Genomic DNA, 20,520 nt, shown 5'->3' with positions numbered 1-20,520 from the left:
TGAAGAAAGGCTGGAACACTTGGATTACTCCCGACTGGCAATGCGAGGGAAGAAACACACAGACTTTATACAAAGGAGGGAGGGAAGACAATAGGACATAGGTGAGGCACATTAGGGCAGAGCAGGTAATCAACAGGAGGAGAAGGGAACGCGCACGAGGAAGGGAACACCAGAAACAAGAAAGGTAAAGTGAATAATTTATGAATGGGTACATTTCAGTTTCAGTTTAATGTACCTAATATTGAATTGCATTTGAGCAATGAGAAAAAAAAACTACAGTCGATATTGTGGCCAACCTCTACATGGAAGAAGTGGAGAGAAGAGCCCTGAGTTCCTATCCTGGAACCACCCCCACCCACTGGTTTAGATATGTGGATGACACCTGGGTCAAAATCAAGACCAACGAAGTGGAACGGTTCACAGAACACATCAACGCAGTGGATAACAACATCAAGTTCACTCGCGAGGACACCAAGGACAACAATCTGGCCTTCTTGGACTGCACAGTACATATTGAGGAGGACAGGAGCCTCAATGTGGAAGTGTACAGGAAACCCACACACACGGACCAGTACCTGTTGTTTGATTCACACCACCCACTGGAACACAAACTGGGAGTCATCAGGACCCTGCAGCACAGAGCACAAACTGTACCCACCAGCTCAGAGGGGAAGAAGAAGGAGCAACACCACATCAGGAAGGCCCTGCAAACATGTGGCTACCCGAAGTGGGCACTCATCAAAGCCACAAAAACAAGACCCCCCAACAACAAGAAGAAGGACAACACCAGGCGGAGAAAGAACATCTCCATTCCATATGTGTCAGGAGTATCAGAGAAACTCCGCAGGATCTTCAACAACCATGACATCCCGGTCCATTTCAAACCTATGACAACACTGAGACAGAGACTGGTTCACCCGAAGGATAAGATTCCCAGGGAGAAACACAGCAATGTGATATATGCAGTCCAGTGCAGTGAGGAATGCTCTGATCTGTACATTGGAGAAACTAAACAACCACTCCACAGAAGAATGGCTCAGCACAGGAGAGCCACCTCCTCAGGACAAGACTCAGCTGTTCACCTCCACCTCAAAGACAAAGGACACTCCTTTGAGGACAACAACGTTCACATTTTAGACAGGGAGGAAAGGTGGTATGAAAGAGGAGTCAAGGAAGCCATCTATGTTAAGCTGGAAAAACCTTCCCTTAACAGAGGTGGTGGCCTCAGACATCATCTTTCTACCACATACAATGCAGTGATTCCATCCATTCCCAGGAAGTTTGCACATACTCACAGTAAGAACAAAGGGCTGTCAATCAGTCCCCCTCCGGCAGTTTCATAGTCGTTAGCCAGTCGTTAGACACACCTGGCCCAGTCAGCCAGAACATCACAGGTAAGTATGGAAACATTTAGTGCTATTGTTTGTAAGTTTTTTTAAAGTTTTACCCAGACCCACCCACATAGGTCTGTAACCACATATAAACCATGTTTCCCCACCAAACAGTTAGAACTGATGAAGCTGCTTGGATGAGCAGCGAAACGTCTTCTAGAAAACTCTACAAGTCCAGACGCCTTGCTTCAAACTTCTCTACGTATGATGACCTGGATGACTGAGAATCTTCATCAACATGTCGATATTTAGGTTTTTGCATTTTTTATTTTGTCTTTATTTTCTTGTGTTACAGCCTTACTACAAAATGAAATTTGTTTTTAACCTCAAAAGTTTACACTCAATACCTAATTTATTAAAAGTAAAACTAAATAACATGCAAACATGTATTCACAGAGATGCTCAATAGTTTGTTGATGCACCTTTAGCAGCGATTACAACCTCAACTCTCCTTGAGAGACAAGTTAAGCACACCTACATTGGCCACATTATGGCAATTGCTGTGAATACTTGCATGTTATATTTTTGTTTTTTATTTTTAATAAATTTCCAAAGTTTCAAAAAGATACCTTTTTGAAACATTTTTACTGTGTAGTTTGAGTTGAATTTTGAGGTAAAAAGAAATTATTGAATCCTTTTTAGAATAACAGTTAATTTAAAAAATAAATGTGAAAAACAGTAAAGTGGAAGGAAGAGTGAAAGGACAATGAAGAAAATGACAAAAAGAACACAACACAAAGAGAAAGAAAAAGTTGTTGCCAATTTCCAGATGTTACATGAGATGGTGAAAAGCCGGCAGAAGACACGAGATAGAAACCTCCTGGTCTTGCTCACCAAGCTCTGTTCTACTTTTTCAGTAGACCGACTCTCAGGAAGACTCGGCTTTGACACGGAGCATACTTCTTTTTCTGAGCCAAAAGAAGACTGAGACCACTTATCCTCCTCTGTGTCCCCCTTTTCTTCAGGTGTGCTCTGTGGTGAAGATGACTTACAGCTTTTCAAGGTCCGTTTGAGTTTCCTGACTTTTTTAGCCTTGGAAACCCTTGTTTCAGGGGCATGGTCGTCACTGTCTGATGTTACAGGGACAACCTTGGTGCTAAAACGTTTTTTAAATGCCCCCGTAACTCTTCTGAAGACCTTTTTCTTGCCCTTTTTCTGAGCTTGTTCACTTTCAGTGCACTCTTTTTCAGTCTTGTGGGACCAGGAGGAACTTGAAGAGAGTGTTATGGAAGACTGAGAACATGCATTCACCTCTGTGTCCCCCTTCTCTTCAGGTGTGCTCTGTGGTGAAGATGACTTACAGCTTGTCAAGGTCCGCTTGAGTTTCCTGACTTTTTTAGCCTTGGAAACCCTTGTTTCAGGGGTATGGTCGTCACTGTGTGATGATACAGGGGCAAGCTTTTTGCTAAAACTTTTCTTAAATGCCCCCTTAACTCTTCTGAAGACCTTTTTCTTGCCCTTTTTCTGAGCTTCTTCACTTTCAGTGTACTCTTCTTCAGTCTCGTGTGACCGAGACAAACTTGAAGAGAGTGTTATGGAAGACTGAGACCACTGATCCTCCTCTGTGGCCCCCTTCTCTTTAGGTGTGCTCCGTGGTGAAGATGATTCACAGCTTTTCAAGGTCCGCTTGAGTTTCCTGACTTTTTTAGCCTTGGAAACCCTTGTTTCAGATATGTTAACTTCCACAAGATCCTTAAAATACTCACAAAACATTTTCTGCCCAGCAAAACACTTTTGAAGATATTGTTGGGTCATCTCCAATGCCACATCCTTGCCATATTTGTCGTTCCAGCTGAAAACTAGTTCTTTTAACTCAGAAATATTCTGAGAAGTTTCTTCCCAATCACACACAAAAGCATTGACAATATCGTCAATACACCCAGTGGTGGAGTCCATATCAGTTTTCATTTCCTTAAAATGCTTTTCCTGGAACATAAAAAAAAGAATATGGTTGGTAATATTATCCTTAGGGATTAAGTCCTAATTATTTCAAGAGAAGTCCTCGTCAATCAATTCTGACACTGGTTGCTGTGGATGATTAAAATCCGTGTTCAGTGTGCTGGAACCAGGAACAACATTTGCTTTCAACAAAATTGAGTCATAACAGGTTTGCCTTTGATCCACTATGATGTCACAGTTGGTATGTTGTGTCATCGGTGTCATCGTTATTTTCGAAGTTGTTGCTTAGCAACAGTTCTACGCGTTACAATGACAAAGAAGAATCCCATTTTTTATTTCTTTTATGGCGAGTCTGATCCACATTTTTCAAGAATAGATTTTCAATTACTTAAATGTACACATACAATACAGCTACTCTTGGGTAACAATGATGTTTGGAATGAATACATGTTAACATGTTTTAGTAGTAGCTACTACGTGTAGTATATAGTGCTGCCCATTGATTTGTGCGACATGCATTAGGTGTGAAGCAGGATGTCGGCATGTAATTAAAAGAATAAACTCTGACTAGAGAAGCTGCCTCCCGATCTTCATTTATGGACTTCACAGCCAGATAAGAAAACATTACACTACATTTGTGCTGCCCTCTAGAGTTAGACAGAATTCTAAGTTTGAGTTTTGAGATTTTCCCACAAGGCTTAAGTTGAAAGTTTCCACAGTGTTAAGAGATCCTGCTATGTGTTTTTCAGTCGTCTGGGAATAGCTGTCTGTAAGTATTATGTTAATAAGACCTTACCCTGCGTCGTGTACTCATAGAAGGCACTTTAAGTTGTTTTATGTCTTAAGAAAATTGGAGAAAAGTATGGGGGGACAGTACGAGGGCAACAACCCAGCAGCAGGACCACTACCTCCTCCTTCATGCAAGGAGGAGCAGGAGGAGCACTGCCAGAACCCTGCAACATGACCTCCAGCAGGCCACTAATATGCATGTTTCTGCTCAGACTGTCAGAAACAGACTCCATGAGGGTGGCATGAGGGCCCGAAGTCCACAAGTGAGGCTTGTGCGTAAAACCAGTGGTGGAGGAAGTACTGAAGTTTGGTACTTAAGTAAAAGTACAATTACCCAGCAAATTATATACTCAAGTATAAGTAGAAGTGCTACATCAACAATCCTACTTAAGTAAAAGTCTGAAGTACTTACTTGTAAATGTACTTAAAGTATTAAAAGTAAAAGTACTCATGCACCGAATATATATTTCACTTCCATTGCAAAGGATATCTAAACAGGTTAAAATAATCATCTTAAAATTGAAATGGACAATGTGTAGTTAATTTACATTTTCAGTCCAGAAGCAGCTATGGACAGGTCTGTGTGTCATGAGGCAGGCTGTGGAAGTCAAGTGAACAGAGAGGATGCTAATAAAAAACAGTTACAGTTAGTCAACTAACAGTGAGTTAATTAAGTTTTTGTAAAATATTGACGCCCTACGATTAAGGGGGTTTTATAGACAGACAACAACTGGGTTACCTACTTCATCTGATTGGAACTTTTTAGTAATGCAGTGTTTGATTTGCAAATATTTCTAAAAATCTCCTTTTTCCTGCAGGTTGTACTTTTGCACTAATTCTTTGAATGTCATAAATATACCATCCTTGTAAAGGTCACTTGTTGTGTGTATTCCATGATCTAGCCACCGTTTCCAAAATACTTTCTGCTTCCTTATTAGTACTTCTGGACTTAGCCAAAGAGAGGCATACGACTGTTTATGACATGAAAGTTTGTGAATTTTCTGAACCTTTTCCCAGACCTCACAAGAATGTTTAATGACTGGATTTACGTCTTCCCTTTTATCTTTGAAATGTTGGGATATCACACACATGGGGCGAAATGGTGTGGGAGAATATTCCCTATAGTGGCCCACTCTAGACTCAATGTTGTTCTCCTCCAATGATTGGCTAACTTTCAAATGACAGATTATACAATCTAACATCAGGTTGTTATGATCCTGTGTTTGATTCTTGTTTTGTTTTCATATTGTTTATTCTTCCTGTTATTTATTATTATTTTGAGATTATTTTGCATCTTCCTTCCTCATCCTTTGTTTCCTCTCTTCACCCTTCTGTCGTCCTCTTGTCTTCTCTGCTCCTCCTGACTTCTCTGCTGTTCTTCCTCCCTCTTGTTCTCAGCTCCTCAGTCCTTTCCTCTCTCCTCCTCTAGCCTCCTCCCTTAGCTCTGCCATCCCTCATGTACCGGTAGTCTTTGTGTCGTCTTGTGCTTCGTCTTAGTCTCTAGTCCTGGTTGTCTGTGTTTTTCCCTTGATCTCCCTCATGTGCTCACAGTGTCATCTTGTATTCCCTCCTCTTGTGTTCTTAGTGTGTTTTGTAGTCCTGTGCTCCCTGTTCTTCCTGTGTGGGTGTGTTACTTCCTCATGGCTCCCTCCTCCCCGATTGTGTCCACCTGTGTCTCGTCCTCCTACCCTACTTAAATCTTGTGCTCTCCTTTGTCTTTGTTGGATCTTTGTCGCTGTTTCCCCGTGATGTGTCTAGTCTCCCCTGCGTTCCTCTGCAGTGTTCACCTCCTCATTTCACCTTGGTCTCGTGTTGTCTCGCCCTCCCTTGGATTACCCTCACTCTCATGGTTTGCCTTTGTTTCTTCCCTTGTTAAGAATTCTTCAAGTTAGATGTGTTTAAAGTAGCGAACGTATCATTCTTTTATTTTGAAAGGGAGTTTATGCAGTTCCTTCTGCTTTCCTCACGTTCTCCATTTCATGTTTACAACGGTACAGCAGTCACTGACGATGTAAGTTATGTTCCCACTGATGTGAGATGAATTAGTACATGTTACTTACCTCCTCTGTTAGCGTAGTTTCCCCATAGCGTATGTTTGTACTCTTTAAGGGGTCCGGTTTGCCTGTTAGCATAATCGCGATTTAGCAAGCTAAGCTAATTCAGTGTTTATATGGCTGTTAGCCTCAAGCTTAATTTTAGCTACATATTTATGTTATGTGGTTAAAGGTGGAAACAGCACATGTGACTATGGGATAGTTAATCCTTATTTGAATGTATTTTATTTACTGTGAAGTTATTATTTACTGTTCATTTAAGCAGTATGCAATGCTAAAACAGTCCTTAGTTTTAAATATATTTCAGAAACTGCCCTCTACAGTGCACTGTATTGCTCTGTATCAAAATGCACCGCTGTATCCAGAAAGTCCTGCAGTAAAGGTTCTAAACTCATCTGATGTCCCGTGAGCTTTCTGACCGAAGCCCTGCCGTGGTCAATCAGGCAAATTCAAATCAGCATCAGAGGTCACGATTCTCAACATCCCTCTTGTTTGCCTGCCTAGTGATTTGTTTTTGCCTTAGACCTCAGCACTGTTTGCAGTTGCTCGCCTTTTCTTCTCCCTGTTTTTGGACTACTTGAGTTTTCCTGTTTGGAATAAAGTTCCTTTTGTTTTTGAACGGTTGTCTGCGCCTGGGTCCTGAACTTACCAACATCACACTTTTCTTTAGGTGCACACAATTTAGTCATTAGTCAATCTGGGCTTCTTGCCTGCCCAAAGGAAGTGAATAATTTATGAATGGGTACATTTCAGTTTGTTTTAATTTACCTAATATTGAATTGCATTTGAGCAATGAGAGAGAAAAAAACACAGTAGATTATATTTAGGTTATTGTTTTTCTGTTTTGTCTTTATTTTCTTGTGTTACAGCCTTACTACAAAATGAAATTTGTTTTTAACCTCAAAAGTTTACACTCAATACCTAATTTATTAAAAGTAAAACTAAATAACATGTAAACATGTATTCACAGAGATGCTCAATAGTTTGTTGATGCACCTTTAGCAGCGATTACAACCTCAACTCTCCTTGAGAGACAAGTTAAGCACACCAACATTGGCCACATTATGGCAATTGCTGTGAATACTTGCATGTTATAGTTTTGTTTTTTATTTTTAATAAATTTCCAAAGTTTCAAAAAGATACCTTTTTGAAACGATTTTACTGTGTAGTTTGAGTTGAATTTTGAGGTAAAAAGAAATTATTGAATCCTTTTTAGAATAACAGTTAATTTAAAAAATAAATGTGAAAAACAGTAAAGTGGAAGGAAGAGTGAAAGGACAATGAAGAAAATGACAAAAAGAACACAACACAAAGAGAAAGAAAAAGTTGTTGCCAATTTCCAGATGTTACATGAGATGGTGAAAAGCCGGCAGAAGACACGAGATGGAAACCTCCTGGTCTTGCTCACCAAGCTCTGTTCTACTTTTTCAGTAGACCGACTCTCAGGAAGACTCGGCTTTGACACGGAGCATACTTCTTCTTCTGAGCCAAAAGAAGACTGAGACAACTTGTCCTCCTCTGTGTCCCCCTTCTCTTCAGGTGTGCTGTGTGGTGAAGATGACTTACAGCTTGTCAAGGTCCGCTTGAGTTTCCTGACTTTTTTAGCCTTAGAAACCCTTGTTTCAGGGGCATGGTCGTCACTGTCTGATGTTACAGGGACAACCTTGTTGCTAAAATTGTTTTTAAATGCCCCCTTAACTCTTCTGAAGAATTTTTTCTTATCCTTTTTAGGAGCTCCTTCACTTTCAGTGCACTCTTTTTCAGTCTTGTGGGACCAGGAGGAACTTGAAGAGAGTGTTATGGAAGACAGAGACCACTTATCCTCCTCTGTGTCCCCCTTTTCTTCAGGTGTGCTCTGTGGTGAAGATGACTTACAGCTTTTCAAGGTCCGTTTGAGTTTCCTGACTTTTTTAGCCTTGGAAACCCTTGTTTCAGGGGCATGGTCGTCACTGTCTGATGTTACAGGGACAACCTTGTTGCTAAAACGTTTTTTAAATGCCCCCGTAACTCTTCTGAAGACCTTTTTCTTGCCCTTTTTCTGAGCTTCTTCACTTTCAGTGCACTCTTTTTCAGTCTCGTGGGACCAGGAGGAACTTGAAGAGAGTGTTATGGAAGACTGAGACCACTTATCCTCCTCTGTGTCCCCCTTTTCTTCAGGTGTGCTCTGTGGTGAAGATGACTTACAGCTTTTCAAGGTCCGTTTGAGTTTCCTGACTTTTTTAGCCTTGGAAACCCTTGTTTCAGGGGCATGGTCGTCACTGTCTGATGTTACAGGGACAACCTTGGTGCTAAAACGTTTTTTAAATGCCCCCGTAACTCTTCTGAAGACCTTTTTCTTGCCCTTTTTCTGAGCTTGTTCACTTTCAGTGCACTCTTTTTCAGTCTTGTGGGACCAGGAGGAACTTGAAGAGAGTGTTATGGAAGACAGAGACCACTTATCCTCCTCTGTGTCCCCCTTTTCTTCAGGTGTGCTCTGTGGTGAAGATGACTTACAGCTTTTCAAGGTCTGCTTGAGTTTCCTGACTTTTTTAGCCTTGGAAACCAATGTTTCAGGGGCATGGTCATCACTGTCTGATGTTACAGGGACAACCTTGTTGCTAAAACGTTTTTTAAATGCCCCCTTAACTCTACTGAAGAATTTTTTCTTGCCCTTTTTCTGAGCTTCTTCACTTTCAGTGCACTCTTTTTCAGTCTCGTGGGACCGGGAGGAACTTGAAGAGAGTGTTAAGGAAGACAGAGACCACTTATCCTCCTCTGTGTCCCCCTTTTCTTCAGGTGTGCTCTGTGGTGAAGATGACTTACAGCTTTTCAAGGTCCGTTTGAGTTTCCTGACTTTTTTAGCCTTGGAAACCCTTGTTTCAGGGGCATGGTCGTCACTGTCTGATGTTACAGGGACAACCTTGGTGCTAAAACGTTTTTTAAATGCCCCCGTAACTCTTCTGAAGACCTTTTTCTTGCCCTTTTTCTGAGCTTCTTCACTTTCAGTGCACTCTTTTTCAGTCTTGTGGGACCAGGAGGAACTTGAAGAGAGTGTTATGGAAGACTGAGAACATGCATTCACCTCTGTGTCCCCCTTCTCTTCAGGTGTGCTCTGTGGTGAAGATGACTTACAGCTTGTCAAGGTCCGCTTGAGTTTCCTGACTTTTTTAGCCTTGGAAACCCTTGTTTCAGGGGTATGGTCGTCACTGTGTGATGATACAGGGGCAAGCTTTTTGCTAAAACTTTTCTTAAATGCCCCCTTAACTCTTCTGAAGACCTTTTTCTTGCCCTTTTTCTGAGCTTCTTCACTTTCAGTGTACTCTTCTTCAGTCTCGTGTGACCGAGACAAACTTGAAGAGAGTGTTATGGAAGACTGAGACCACTGATCCTCCTCTGTGGCCCCCTTCTCTTTAGGTGTGCTCCGTGGTGAAGATGATTCACAGCTTTTCAAGGTCCGCTTGAGTTTCCTGACTTTTTTAGCCTTGGAAACCCTTGTTTCAGATATGTTAACTTCCACAAGATCCTTAAAATACTCACAAAACATTTTCTGCCCAGCAAAACACTTTTGAAGATATTGTTGGGTCATCTCCAATGCCACATCCTTGCCATATTTGTCGTTCCAGCTGAAAACTAGTTCTTTTAACTCAGAAATATTCTGAGAAGTTTCTTCCCAATCACACACAAAAGCATTGACAATATCGTCAATACACCCAGTGGTGGAGTCCATATCAGTTTTCATTTCCTTAAAATGCTTTTCCTGGAACATAAAAAAAAGAATATGGTTGGTAATATTATCCTTAGGGATTAAGTCCTAATTATTTCAAGAGAAGTCCTCGTCAATCAATTCTGACACTGGTTGCTGTGGATGATTAAAATCCGTGTTCAGTGTGCTGGAACCAGGAACAACATTTGCTTTCAACAAAATTGAGTCATAACAGGTTTGCCTTTGATCCACTATGATGTCACAGTTGGTATGTTGTGTCATCGGTGTCATCGTTATTTTCGAAGTTGTTGCTTAGCAACAGTTCTACGCGTTACAATGACAAAGAAGAATCCCATTTTTTATTTCTTTTATGGCGAGTCTGATCCACATTTTTCAAGAATAGATTTTCAATTACTTAAATGTACACATACAATACAGCTACTCTTGGGTAACAATGATGTTTGGAATGAATACATGTTAACATGTTTTAGTAGTAGCTACTACGTGTAGTATATAGTGCTGCCCATTGATTTGTGCGACATGCATTAGGTGTGAAGCAGGATGTCGGCATGTAATTAAAAGAATAAACTCTGACTAGAGAAGCTGCCTCCCGATCTTCATTTATGGACTTCACAGCCAGATAAGAAAACATTACACTACATTTGTGCTGCCCTCTAGAGTTAGACAGAATTCTAAGTTTGAGTTTTGAGATTTTCCCACAAGGCTTAAGTTGAAAGTTTCCACAGTGTTAAGAGATCCTGCTATGTGTTTTTCAGTCGTCTGGGAATAGCTGTCTGTAAGTATTATGTTAATAAGACCTTACCCTGCGTCGTGTACTCATAGAAGGCACTTTAAGTTGTTTTATGTCTTAAGAAAATTGGAGAAAAGTATGGGGGGACAGTACGAGGGCAACAACCCAGCAGCAGGACCACTACCTCCTCCTTCATGCAAGGAGGAGCAGGAGGAGCACTGCCAGAACCCTGCAACATGACCTCCAGCAGGCCACTAATATGCATGTTTCTGCTCAGACTGTCAGAAACAGACTCCATGAGGGTGGCATGAGGGCCCGAAGTCCACAAGTGAGGCTTGTGCGTAAAACCAGTGGTGGAGGAAGTACTGAAGTTTGGTACTTAAGTAAAAGTACAATTACCCAGCAAATTATATACTCAAGTATAAGTAGAAGTGCTACATCAACAATCCTACTTAAGTAAAAGTCTGAAGTACTTACTTGTAAATGTACTTAAAGTATTAAAAGTAAAAGTACTCATGCACCGAATATATATATTTCACTTCCATTGCAAAGGATATCTAAACAGGTTAAAATAATCATCTTAAAATTGAAATGGACAATGTGTAGTTAATTTACATTTTCAGTCCAGAAGCAGCTATGGACAGGTCTGTGTGTCATGAGGCAGGCTGTGGAAGTCAAGTGAACAGAGAGGATGCTAATAAAAAACAGTTACAGTTAGTCAACTAACAGTGAGTTAATTAAGTTTTTGTAAAATATTGACGCCCTACGATTAAGGGGGTTTTATAGACAGACAACAACTGGGTTACCTACTTCATCTGATTGGAACTTTTTAGTAATGCAGTGTTTGATTTGCAAATATTTCTAAAAATCTCCTTTTTCCTGCAGGTTGTACTTTTGCACTAATTCTTTGAATGTCATAAATATACCATCCTTGTAAAGGTCACTTGTTGTGTGTATTCCATGATCTAGCCACCGTTTCCAAAATACTTTCTGCTTCCTTATTAGTACTTCTGGACTTAGCCAAAGAGAGGCATACGACTGTTTATGACATGAAAGTTTGTGAATTTTCTGAACCTTTTCCCAGACCTCACAAGAATGTTTAATGACTGGATTTACGTCTTCCCTTTTATCTTTGAAATGTTGGGATATCACACACATGGGGCGAAATGGTGTGGGAGAATATTCCCTATAGTGGCCCACTCTAGACTCAATGTTGTTCTCCTCCAATGATTGGCTAACTTTCAAATGACAGATTATACAATCTAACATCAGGTTGTTATGATCCTGTGTTTGATTCTTGTTTTGTTTTCATATTGTTTATTCTTCCTGTTATTTATTATTATTTTGAGATTATTTTGCATCTTCCTTCCTCATCCTTTGTTTCCTCTCTTCACCCTTCTGTCGTCCTCTTGTCTTCTCTGCTCCTCCTGACTTCTCTGCTGTTCTTCCTCCCTCTTGTTCTCAGCTCCTCAGTCCTTTCCTCTCTCCTCCTCTAGCCTCCTCCCTTAGCTCTGCCATCCCTCATGTACCGGTAGTCTTTGTGTCGTCTTGTGCTTCGTCTTAGTCTCTAGTCCTGGTTGTCTGTGTTTTTCCCTTGATCTCCCTCATGTGCTCACAGTGTCATCTTGTATTCCCTCCTCTTGTGTTCTTAGTGTGTTTTGTAGTCCTGTGCTCCCTGTTCTTCCTGTGTGGGTGTGTTACTTCCTCATGGCTCCCTCCTCCCCGATTGTGTCCACCTGTGTCTCGTCCTCCTACCCTACTTAAATCTTGTGCTCTCCTTTGTCTTTGTTGGATCTTTGTCGCTGTTTCCCCGTGATGTGTCTAGTCTCCCCTGCGTTCCTCTGCAGTGTTCACCTCCTCATTTCACCTTGGTCTCGTGTTGTCTCGCCCTCCCTTGGATTACCCTCACTCTCATGGTTTGCCTTTGTTTCTTCCCTTGTTAAGAATTCTTCAAGTTAGATGTGTTTAAAGTAGCGAACGTATCATTCTTTTATTTTGAAAGGGAGTTTATGCAGTTCCTTCTGCTTTCCTCACGTTCTCCATTTCATGTTTACAACGGTACAGCAGTCACTGACGATGTAAGTTATGTTCCCACTGATGTGAGATGAATTAGTACATGTTACTTACCTCCTCTGTTAGCGTAGTTTCCCCATAGCGTATGTTTGTACTCTTTAAGGGGTCCGGTTTGCCTGTTAGCATAATCGCGATTTAGCAAGCTAAGCTAATTCAGTGTTTATATGGCTGTTAGCCTCAAGCTTAATTTTAGCTACATATTTATGTTATGTGGTTAAAGGTGGAAACAGCACATGTGACTATGGGATAGTTAATCCTTATTTGAATGTATTTTATTTACTGTGAAGTTATTATTTACTGTTCATTTAAGCAGTATGCAATGCTAAAACAGTCCTTAGTTTTAAATATATTTCAGAAACTGCCCTCTACAGTGCACTGTATTGCTCTGTATCAAAATGCACCGCTGTATCCAGAAAGTCCTGCAGTAAAGGTTCTAAACTCATCTGATGTCCCGTGAGCTTTCTGACCGAAGCCCTGCCGTGGTCAATCAGGCAAATTCAAATCAGCATCAGAGGTCACGATTCTCAACATCCCTCTTGTTTGCCTGCCTAGTGATTTGTTTTTGCCTTAGACCTCAGCACTGTTTGCAGTTGCTCGCCTTTTCTTCTCCCTGTTTTTGGACTACTTGAGTTTTCCTGTTTGGAATAAAGTTCCTTTTGTTTTTGAACGGTTGTCTGCGCCTGGGTCCTGAACTTACCAACATCACACTTTTCTTTAGGTGCACACAATTTAGTCATTAGTCAATCTGGGCTTCTTGCCTGCCCAAAGGAAGTGAATAATTTATGAATGGGTACATTTCAGTTTGTTTTAATTTACCTAATATTGAATTGCATTTGAGCAATGAGAGAGAAAAAAACACAGTAGATTATATTTAGGTTATTGTTTTTCTGTTTTGTCTTTATTTTCTTGTGTTACAGCCTTACTACAAAATGAAATTTGTTTTTAACCTCAAAAGTTTACACTCAATACCTAATTTATTAAAAGTAAAACTAAATAACATGTAAACATGTATTCACAGAGATGCTCAATAGTTTGTTGATGCACCTTTAGCAGCGATTACAACCTCAACTCTCCTTGAGAGACAAGTTAAGCACACCTACATTGGCCACATTATGGCAATTGCTGTGAATACTTGCATGTTATAGTTTTGTTTTTTATTTTTAATAAATTTCCAAAGTTTCAAAAAGATACCTTTTTGAAACGATTTTACTGTGTAGTTTGAGTTGAATTTTGAGGTAAAAAGAAATTATTGAATCCTTTTTAGAATAACAGTTAATTTAAAAAATAAATGTGAAAAACAGTAAAGTGGAAGGAAGAGTGAAAGGACAATGAAGAAAATGACAAAAAGAACACAACACAAAGAGAAAGAAAAAGTTGTTGCCAATTTCCAGATGTTACATGAGATGGTGAAAAGCCGGCAGAAGACACGAGATGGAAACCTCCTGGTCTTGCTCACCAAGCTCTGTTCTACTTTTTCAGTAGACCGACTCTCAGGAAGACTCGGCTTTGACACGGAGCATACTTCTTCTTCTGAGCCAAAAGAAGACTGAGACAACTTGTCCTCCTCTGTGTCCCCCTTCTCTTCAGGTGTGCTGTGTGGTGAAGATGACTTACAGCTTGTCAAGGTCCGCTTGAGTTTCCTGACTTTTTTAGCCTTAGAAACCCTTGTTTCAGGGGCATGGTCGTCACTGTCTGATGTTACAGGGACAACCTTGTTGCTAAAATTGTTTTTAAATGCCCCCTTAACTCTTCTGAAGAATTTTTTCTTATCCTTTTTAGGAGCTCCTTCACTTTCAGTGCACTCTTTTTCAGTCTTGTGGGACCAGGAGGAACTTGAAGAGAGTGTTATGGAAGACAGAGACCACTTATCCTCCTCTGTGTCCCCCTTTTCTTCAGGTGTGCTCTGTGGTGAAGATGACTTACAGCTTTTCAAGGTCCGCTTGAGTTTCCTGACTTTTTTAGCCTTGGAAACCCTTGTTTCAGGGGCATGGTCGTCACTGTCTGATGTTACAGGGACAACCTTGTTGCTAAAACGTTTTTTAAATGCCCCCGTAACTCTTCTGAAGACCTTTTTCTTGCCCTTTTTCTGAGCTTCTTCACTTTCAGTGCACTCTTTTTCAGTCTCGTGGGACCAGGAGGAACTTGAAGAGAGTGTTATGGAAGACTGAGACCACTTATCCTCCTCTGTGTCCCCCTTTTCTTCAGGTGTGCTCTGTGGTGAAGATGACTTACAGCTTTTCAAGGTCCGTTTGAGTTTCCTGACTTTTTTAGCCTTGGAAACCCTTGTTTCAGGGGCATGGTCGTCACTGTCTGATGTTACAGGGACAACCTTGGTGCTAAAACGTTTTTTAAATGCCCCCGTAACTCTTCTGAAGACCTTTTTCTTGCCCTTTTTCTGAGCTTCTTCACTTTCAGTGCACTCTTTTTCAGTCTCGTGGGACCAGGAGGAACTTGAAGAGAGTGTTATGGAAGACTGAGACCACTTATCCTCCTCTGTGTCCCCCTTTTCTTCAGGTGTGCTCTGTGGTGAAGATGACTTACAGCTTTTCAAGGTCCGTTTGAGTTTCCTGACTTTTTTAGCCTTGGAAACCCTTGTTTCAGGGGCATGGTCGTCACTGTCTGATGTTACAGGGACAACCTTGGTGCTAAAACGTTTTTTAAATGCCCCCGTAACTCTTCTGAAGACCTTTTTCTTGCCCTTTTTCTGAGCTTCTTCACTTTCAGTGCACTCTTTTTCAGTCTTGTGGGACCAGGAGGAACTTGAAGAGAGTGTTATGGAAGACTGAGAACATGCATTCACCTCTGTGTCCCCCTTCTCTTCAGGTGTGCTCTGTGGTGAAGATGACTTACAGCTTGTCAAGGTCCGCTTGAGTTTCCTGACTTTTTTAGCCTTGGAAACCCTTGTTTCAGGGGTATGGTCGTCACTGTGTGATGATACAGGGGCAAGCTTTTTGCTAAAACTTTTCTTAAATGCCCCCTTAACTCTTCTGAAGACCTTTTTCTTGCCCTTTTTCTGAGCTTCTTCACTTTCAGTGTACTCTTCTTCAGTCTCGTGTGACCGAGACAAACTTGAAGAGAGTGTTATGGAAGACTGAGACCACTGATCCTCCTCTGTGGCCCCCTTCTCTTTAGGTGTGCTCCGTGGTGAAGATGATTCACAGCTTTTCAAGGTCCGCTTGAGTTTCCTGACTTTTTTAGCCTTGGAAACCCTTGTTTCAGATATGTTAACTTCCACAAGATCCTTAAAATACTCACAAAACATTTTCTGCCCAGCAAAACACTTTTGAAGATATTGTTGGGTCATCTCCAATGCCACATCCTTGCCATATTTGTCGTTCCAGCTGAAAACTAGTTCTTTTAACTCAGAAATATTCTGAGAAGTTTCTTCCCAATCACACACAAAAGCATTGACAATATCGTCAATACACCCAGTGGTGGAGTCCATATCAGTTTTCATTTCCTTAAAATGCTTTTCCTGGAACATAAAAAAAAGAATATGGTTGGTAATATTATCCTTAGGGATTAAGTCCTAATTATTTCAAGAGAAGTCCTCGTCAATCAATTCTGACACTGGTTGCTGTGGATGATTAAAATCCGTGTTCAGTGTGCTGGAACCAGGAACAACATTTGCTTTCAACAAAATTGAGTCATAACAGGTTTGCCTTTGATCCACTATGATGTCACAGTTGGTATGTTGTGTCATCGGTGTCATCGTTATTTTCGAAGTTGTTGCTTAGCAACAGTTCTACGCGTTACAATGACAAAGAAGAATCCCATTTTTTATTTCTTTTATGGCGAGTCTGATCCACATTTTTCAAGAATAGATTTTCAATTACTTAAATGTACACATACAATACAGCTACTCTTGGGTAACAATGATGTTTGGAATGAATACATGTTAACATGTTTTAGTAGTAGCTACTACGTGTAGTATATAGTGCTGCCCATTGATTTGTGCGACATGCATTAGGTGTGAAGCAGGATGTCGGCATGTAATTAAAAGAATAAACTCTGACTAGAGAAGCTGCCTCCCGATCTTCATTTATGGACTTCACAGCCAGATAAGAAAACATTACACTACATTTGTGCTGCCCTCTAGAGTTAGACAGAATTCTAAGTTTGAGTTTTGAGATTTTCCCACAAGGCTTAAGTTGAAAGTTTCCACAGTGTTAAGAGATCCTGCTATGTGTTTTTCAGTCGTCTGGGAATAGCTGTCTGTAAGTATTATGTTAATAAGACCTTACCCTGCGTCGTGTACTCATAGAAGGCACTTTAAGTTGTTTTATGTCTTAAGAAAATTGGAGAAAAGTATGGGGGGACAGTACGAGGGCAACAACCCAGCAGCAGGACCACTACCTCCTCCTTCATGCAAGGAGGAGCAGGAGGAGCACTGCCAGAACCCTGCAACATGACCTCCAGCAGGCCACTAATATGCATGTTTCTGCTCAGACTGTCAGAAACAGACTCCATGAGGGTGGCATGAGGGCCCGAAGTCCACAAGTGAGGCTTGTGCGTAAAACCAGTGGTGGAGGAAGTACTGAAGTTTGGTACTTAAGTAAAAGTACAATTACCCAGCAAATTATATACTCAAGTATAAGTAGAAGTGCTACATCAACAATCCTACTTAAGTAAAAGTCTGAAGTACTTACTTGTAAATGTACTTAAAGTATTAAAAGTAAAAGTACTCATGCACCGAATATATATATTTCACTTCCATTGCAAAGGATATCTAAACAGGTTAAAATAATCATCTTAAAATTGAAATGGACAATGTGTAGTTAATTTACATTTTCAGTCCAGAAGCAGCTATGGACAGGTCTGTGTGTCATGAGGCAGGCTGTGGAAGTCAAGTGAACAGAGAGGATGCTAATAAAAAACAGTTACAGTTAGTCAACTAACAGTGAGTTAATTAAGTTTTTGTAAAATATTGACGCCCTACGATTAAGGGGGTTTTATAGACAGACAACAACTGGGTTACCTACTTCATCTGATTGGAACTTTTTAGTAATGCAGTGTTTGATTTGCAAATATTTCTAAAAATCTCCTTTTTCCTGCAGGTTGTACTTTTGCACTAATTCTTTGAATGTCATAAATATACCATCCTTGTAAAGGTCACTTGTTGTGTGTATTCCATGATCTAGCCACCGTTTCCAAAATACTTTCTGCTTCCTTATTAGTACTTCTGGACTTAGCCAAAGAGAGGCATACGACTGTTTATGACATGAAAGTTTGTGAATTTTCTGAACCTTTTCCCAGACCTCACAAGAATGTTTAATGACTGGATTTACGTCTTCCCTTTTATCTTTGAAATGTTGGGATATCACACACATGGGGCGAAATGGTGTGGGAGAATATTCCCTATAGTGGCCCACTCTAGACTCAATGTTGTTCTCCTCCAATGATTGGCTAACTTTCAAATGACAGATTATACAATCTAACATCAGGTTGTTATGATCCTGTGTTTGATTCTTGTTTTGTTTTCATATTGTTTATTCTTCCTGTTATTTATTATTATTTTGAGATTATTTTGCATCTTCCTTCCTCATCCTTTGTTTCCTCTCTTCACCCTTCTGTCGTCCTCTTGTCTTCTCTGCTCCTCCTGACTTCTCTGCTGTTCTTCCTCCCTCTTGTTCTCAGCTCCTCAGTCCTTTCCTCTCTCCTCCTCTAGCCTCCTCCCTTAGCTCTGCCATCCCTCATGTACCGGTAGTCTTTGTGTCGTCTTGTGCTTCGTCTTAGTCTCTAGTCCTGGTTGTCTGTGTTTTTCCCTTGATCTCCCTCATGTGCTCACAGTGTCATCTTGTATTCCCTCCTCTTGTGTTCTTAGTGTGTTTTGTAGTCCTGTGCTCCCTGTTCTTCCTGTGTGGGTGTGTTACTTCCTCATGGCTCCCTCCTCCCCGATTGTGTCCACCTGTGTCTCGTCCTCCTACCCTACTTAAATCTTGTGCTCTCCTTTGTCTTTGTTGGATCTTTGTCGCTGTTTCCCCGTGATGTGTCTAGTCTCCCCTGCGTTCCTCTGCAGTGTTCACCTCCTCATTTCACCTTGGTCTCGTGTTGTCTCGCCCTCCCTTGGATTACCCTCACTCTCATGGTTTGCCTTTGTTTCTTCCCTTGTTAAGAATTCTTCAAGTTAGATGTGTTTAAAGTAGCGAACGTATCATTCTTTTATTTTGAAAGGGAGTTTATGCAGTTCCTTCTGCTTTCCTCACGTTCTCCATTTCATGTTTACAACGGTACAGCAGTCACTGACGATGTAAGTTATGTTCCCACTGATGTGAGATGAATTAGTACATGTTACTTACCTCCTCTGTTAGCGTAGTTTCCCCATAGCGTATGTTTGTACTCTTTAAGGGGTCCGGTTTGCCTGTTAGCATAATCGCGATTTAGCAAGCTAAGCTAATTCAGTGTTTATATGGCTGTTAGCCTCAAGCTTAATTTTAGCTACATATTTATGTTATGTGGTTAAAGGTGGAAACAGCACATGTGACTATGGGATAGTTAATCCTTATTTGAATGTATTTTATTTACTGTGAAGTTATTATTTACTGTTCATTTAAGCAGTATGCAATGCTAAAACAGTCCTTAGTTTTAAATATATTTCAGAAACTGCCCTCTACAGTGCACTGTATTGCTCTGTATCAAAATGCACCGCTGTATCCAGAAAGTCCTGCAGTAAAGGTTCTAAACTCATCTGATGTCCCGTGAGCTTTCTGACCGAAGCCCTGCCGTGGTCAATCAGGCAAATTCAAATCAGCATCAGAGGTCACGATTCTCAACATCCCTCTTGTTTGCCTGCCTAGTGATTTGTTTTTGCCTTAGACCTCAGCACTGTTTGCAGTTGCTCGCCTTTTCTTCTCCCTGTTTTTGGACTACTTGAGTTTTCCTGTTTGGAATAAAGTTCCTTTTGTTTTTGAACGGTTGTCTGCGCCTGGGTCCTGAACTTACCAACATCACACTTTTCTTTAGGTGCACACAATTTAGTCATTAGTCAATCTGGGCTTCTTGTCTGCCCAAAGAAGTGAATAATTTATGAATGGGTACATTTCAGTTTGTTTTAATTTACCTAATATTGAATTGCATTTGAGCAATGAGAGAGAAAAAAACACAGTAGATTATGTTTAGGTTATTGTTTTTCTGTTTTGTCTTTATTTTCTTGTGTTACAGCCTTACTACAAAATGAAATTTGTTTTTAACCTCAAAAGTTTACACTCAATACCTAATTTATTAAAAGTAAAACTAAATAACATGTAAACATGTATTCACAGAGATGCTCAAGTTTGTTGATGCAACTTTGGCAGCGATTACAACCTCAACTCTCCTTGAGAGACAAGTTAAGCACACCAACATTGGCCACATTATAGCAATTGCTGTGAATACTTGCATGTTATAGTTTTGTTTTTTATTTTTAATACATTTCCAAAGTTTCAAAAAGATACCTTTTTGAAACGTTTTTACTGTGTGGTTTAAGTTGAATTTTGAGGTAAAAAGAAATTATTGAACCCTTTTTAGAACAGTTACTTTAAAAAGTAAATCTGAAACACAGTATAGTGGAAGGAAGAGTGAAACGCTGAAGAAAATGACAAAAAGAACACAACAATAACACAAAAAGAAAAAAAATGTTGTTGCCAATTTCTAGATGTAGCACAGGATGGTGAAAAGCCGGCAGAAGACACGAGATAGAAACCTCCTGGTCTTGCTCACCAAGCTCTGTTCTACTTTTTTAGTAGGCCGACTCTCAGGAAGACTCGGCTTTGACACGGAGCATACTTCTTCTTCTGAGCCAAAAGAAGACTGAGACAACTTGTCCTCCTCTGTGTCCCCCTTCTCTTCAGGTGTGCTGTGTGGTGAAGATGACTTACAGCTTGTCAAGGTCCGCTTGAGTTT

The 20,520-nt window shown here is 40.6% G+C and overlaps 2 protein-coding genes and 1 long non-coding RNA gene across 3 annotated transcripts; 1 reads left to right on the top strand and 2 right to left on the bottom strand.

Annotated features, from left to right (window-relative positions):
- Positions 1 to 2,236: 2,236 nt before the first annotated feature.
- On the bottom strand, positions 2,237 to 6,251 carry LOC114446465 (uncharacterized). Its single transcript, XM_028422110.1, has 3 exons — positions 6,140 to 6,251; positions 2,415 to 3,317; positions 2,237 to 2,299 (listed from the first exon to the last, which is right to left on the bottom strand). Exons 1-3 carry the CDS (start codon positions 6,209 to 6,211, stop codon positions 2,237 to 2,239), a joined length of 1,038 nt encoding a protein of 345 aa, XP_028277911.1. The 5' UTR covers positions 6,212 to 6,251.
- A 2,569-nt stretch (positions 6,252 to 8,820) lies between these two features.
- On the bottom strand, positions 8,821 to 12,805 carry LOC114446464 (uncharacterized). Its single transcript, XM_028422108.1, has 3 exons — positions 12,694 to 12,805; positions 8,936 to 9,869; positions 8,821 to 8,825 (listed from the first exon to the last, which is right to left on the bottom strand). Exons 1-3 carry the CDS (start codon positions 12,763 to 12,765, stop codon positions 8,821 to 8,823), a joined length of 1,011 nt encoding a protein of 336 aa, XP_028277909.1. The 5' UTR covers positions 12,766 to 12,805.
- Positions 12,806 to 17,560: 4,755 nt separating this feature from the next.
- LOC114446724 (uncharacterized) lies at positions 17,561 to 19,555 on the top strand. Its single transcript, XR_003671775.1, has 3 exons — positions 17,561 to 18,727; positions 18,814 to 18,889; positions 19,240 to 19,555. It is a non-coding gene; the product is annotated as an uncharacterized LOC114446724 (long non-coding RNA).
- The last annotated feature ends 965 nt before the right edge of the window (positions 19,556 to 20,520 follow it).

Source organism: Parambassis ranga, chromosome 14 (assembly GCF_900634625.1).
Source record: "Parambassis ranga chromosome 14, fParRan2.1, whole genome shotgun sequence".
NCBI lineage: Eukaryota > Metazoa > Chordata > Actinopteri > Ambassidae > Parambassis > Parambassis ranga.
The sequence above is the reverse complement of the archived record's forward strand: the minus strand, read 5'-3'. Positions and strand labels throughout refer to the sequence as shown.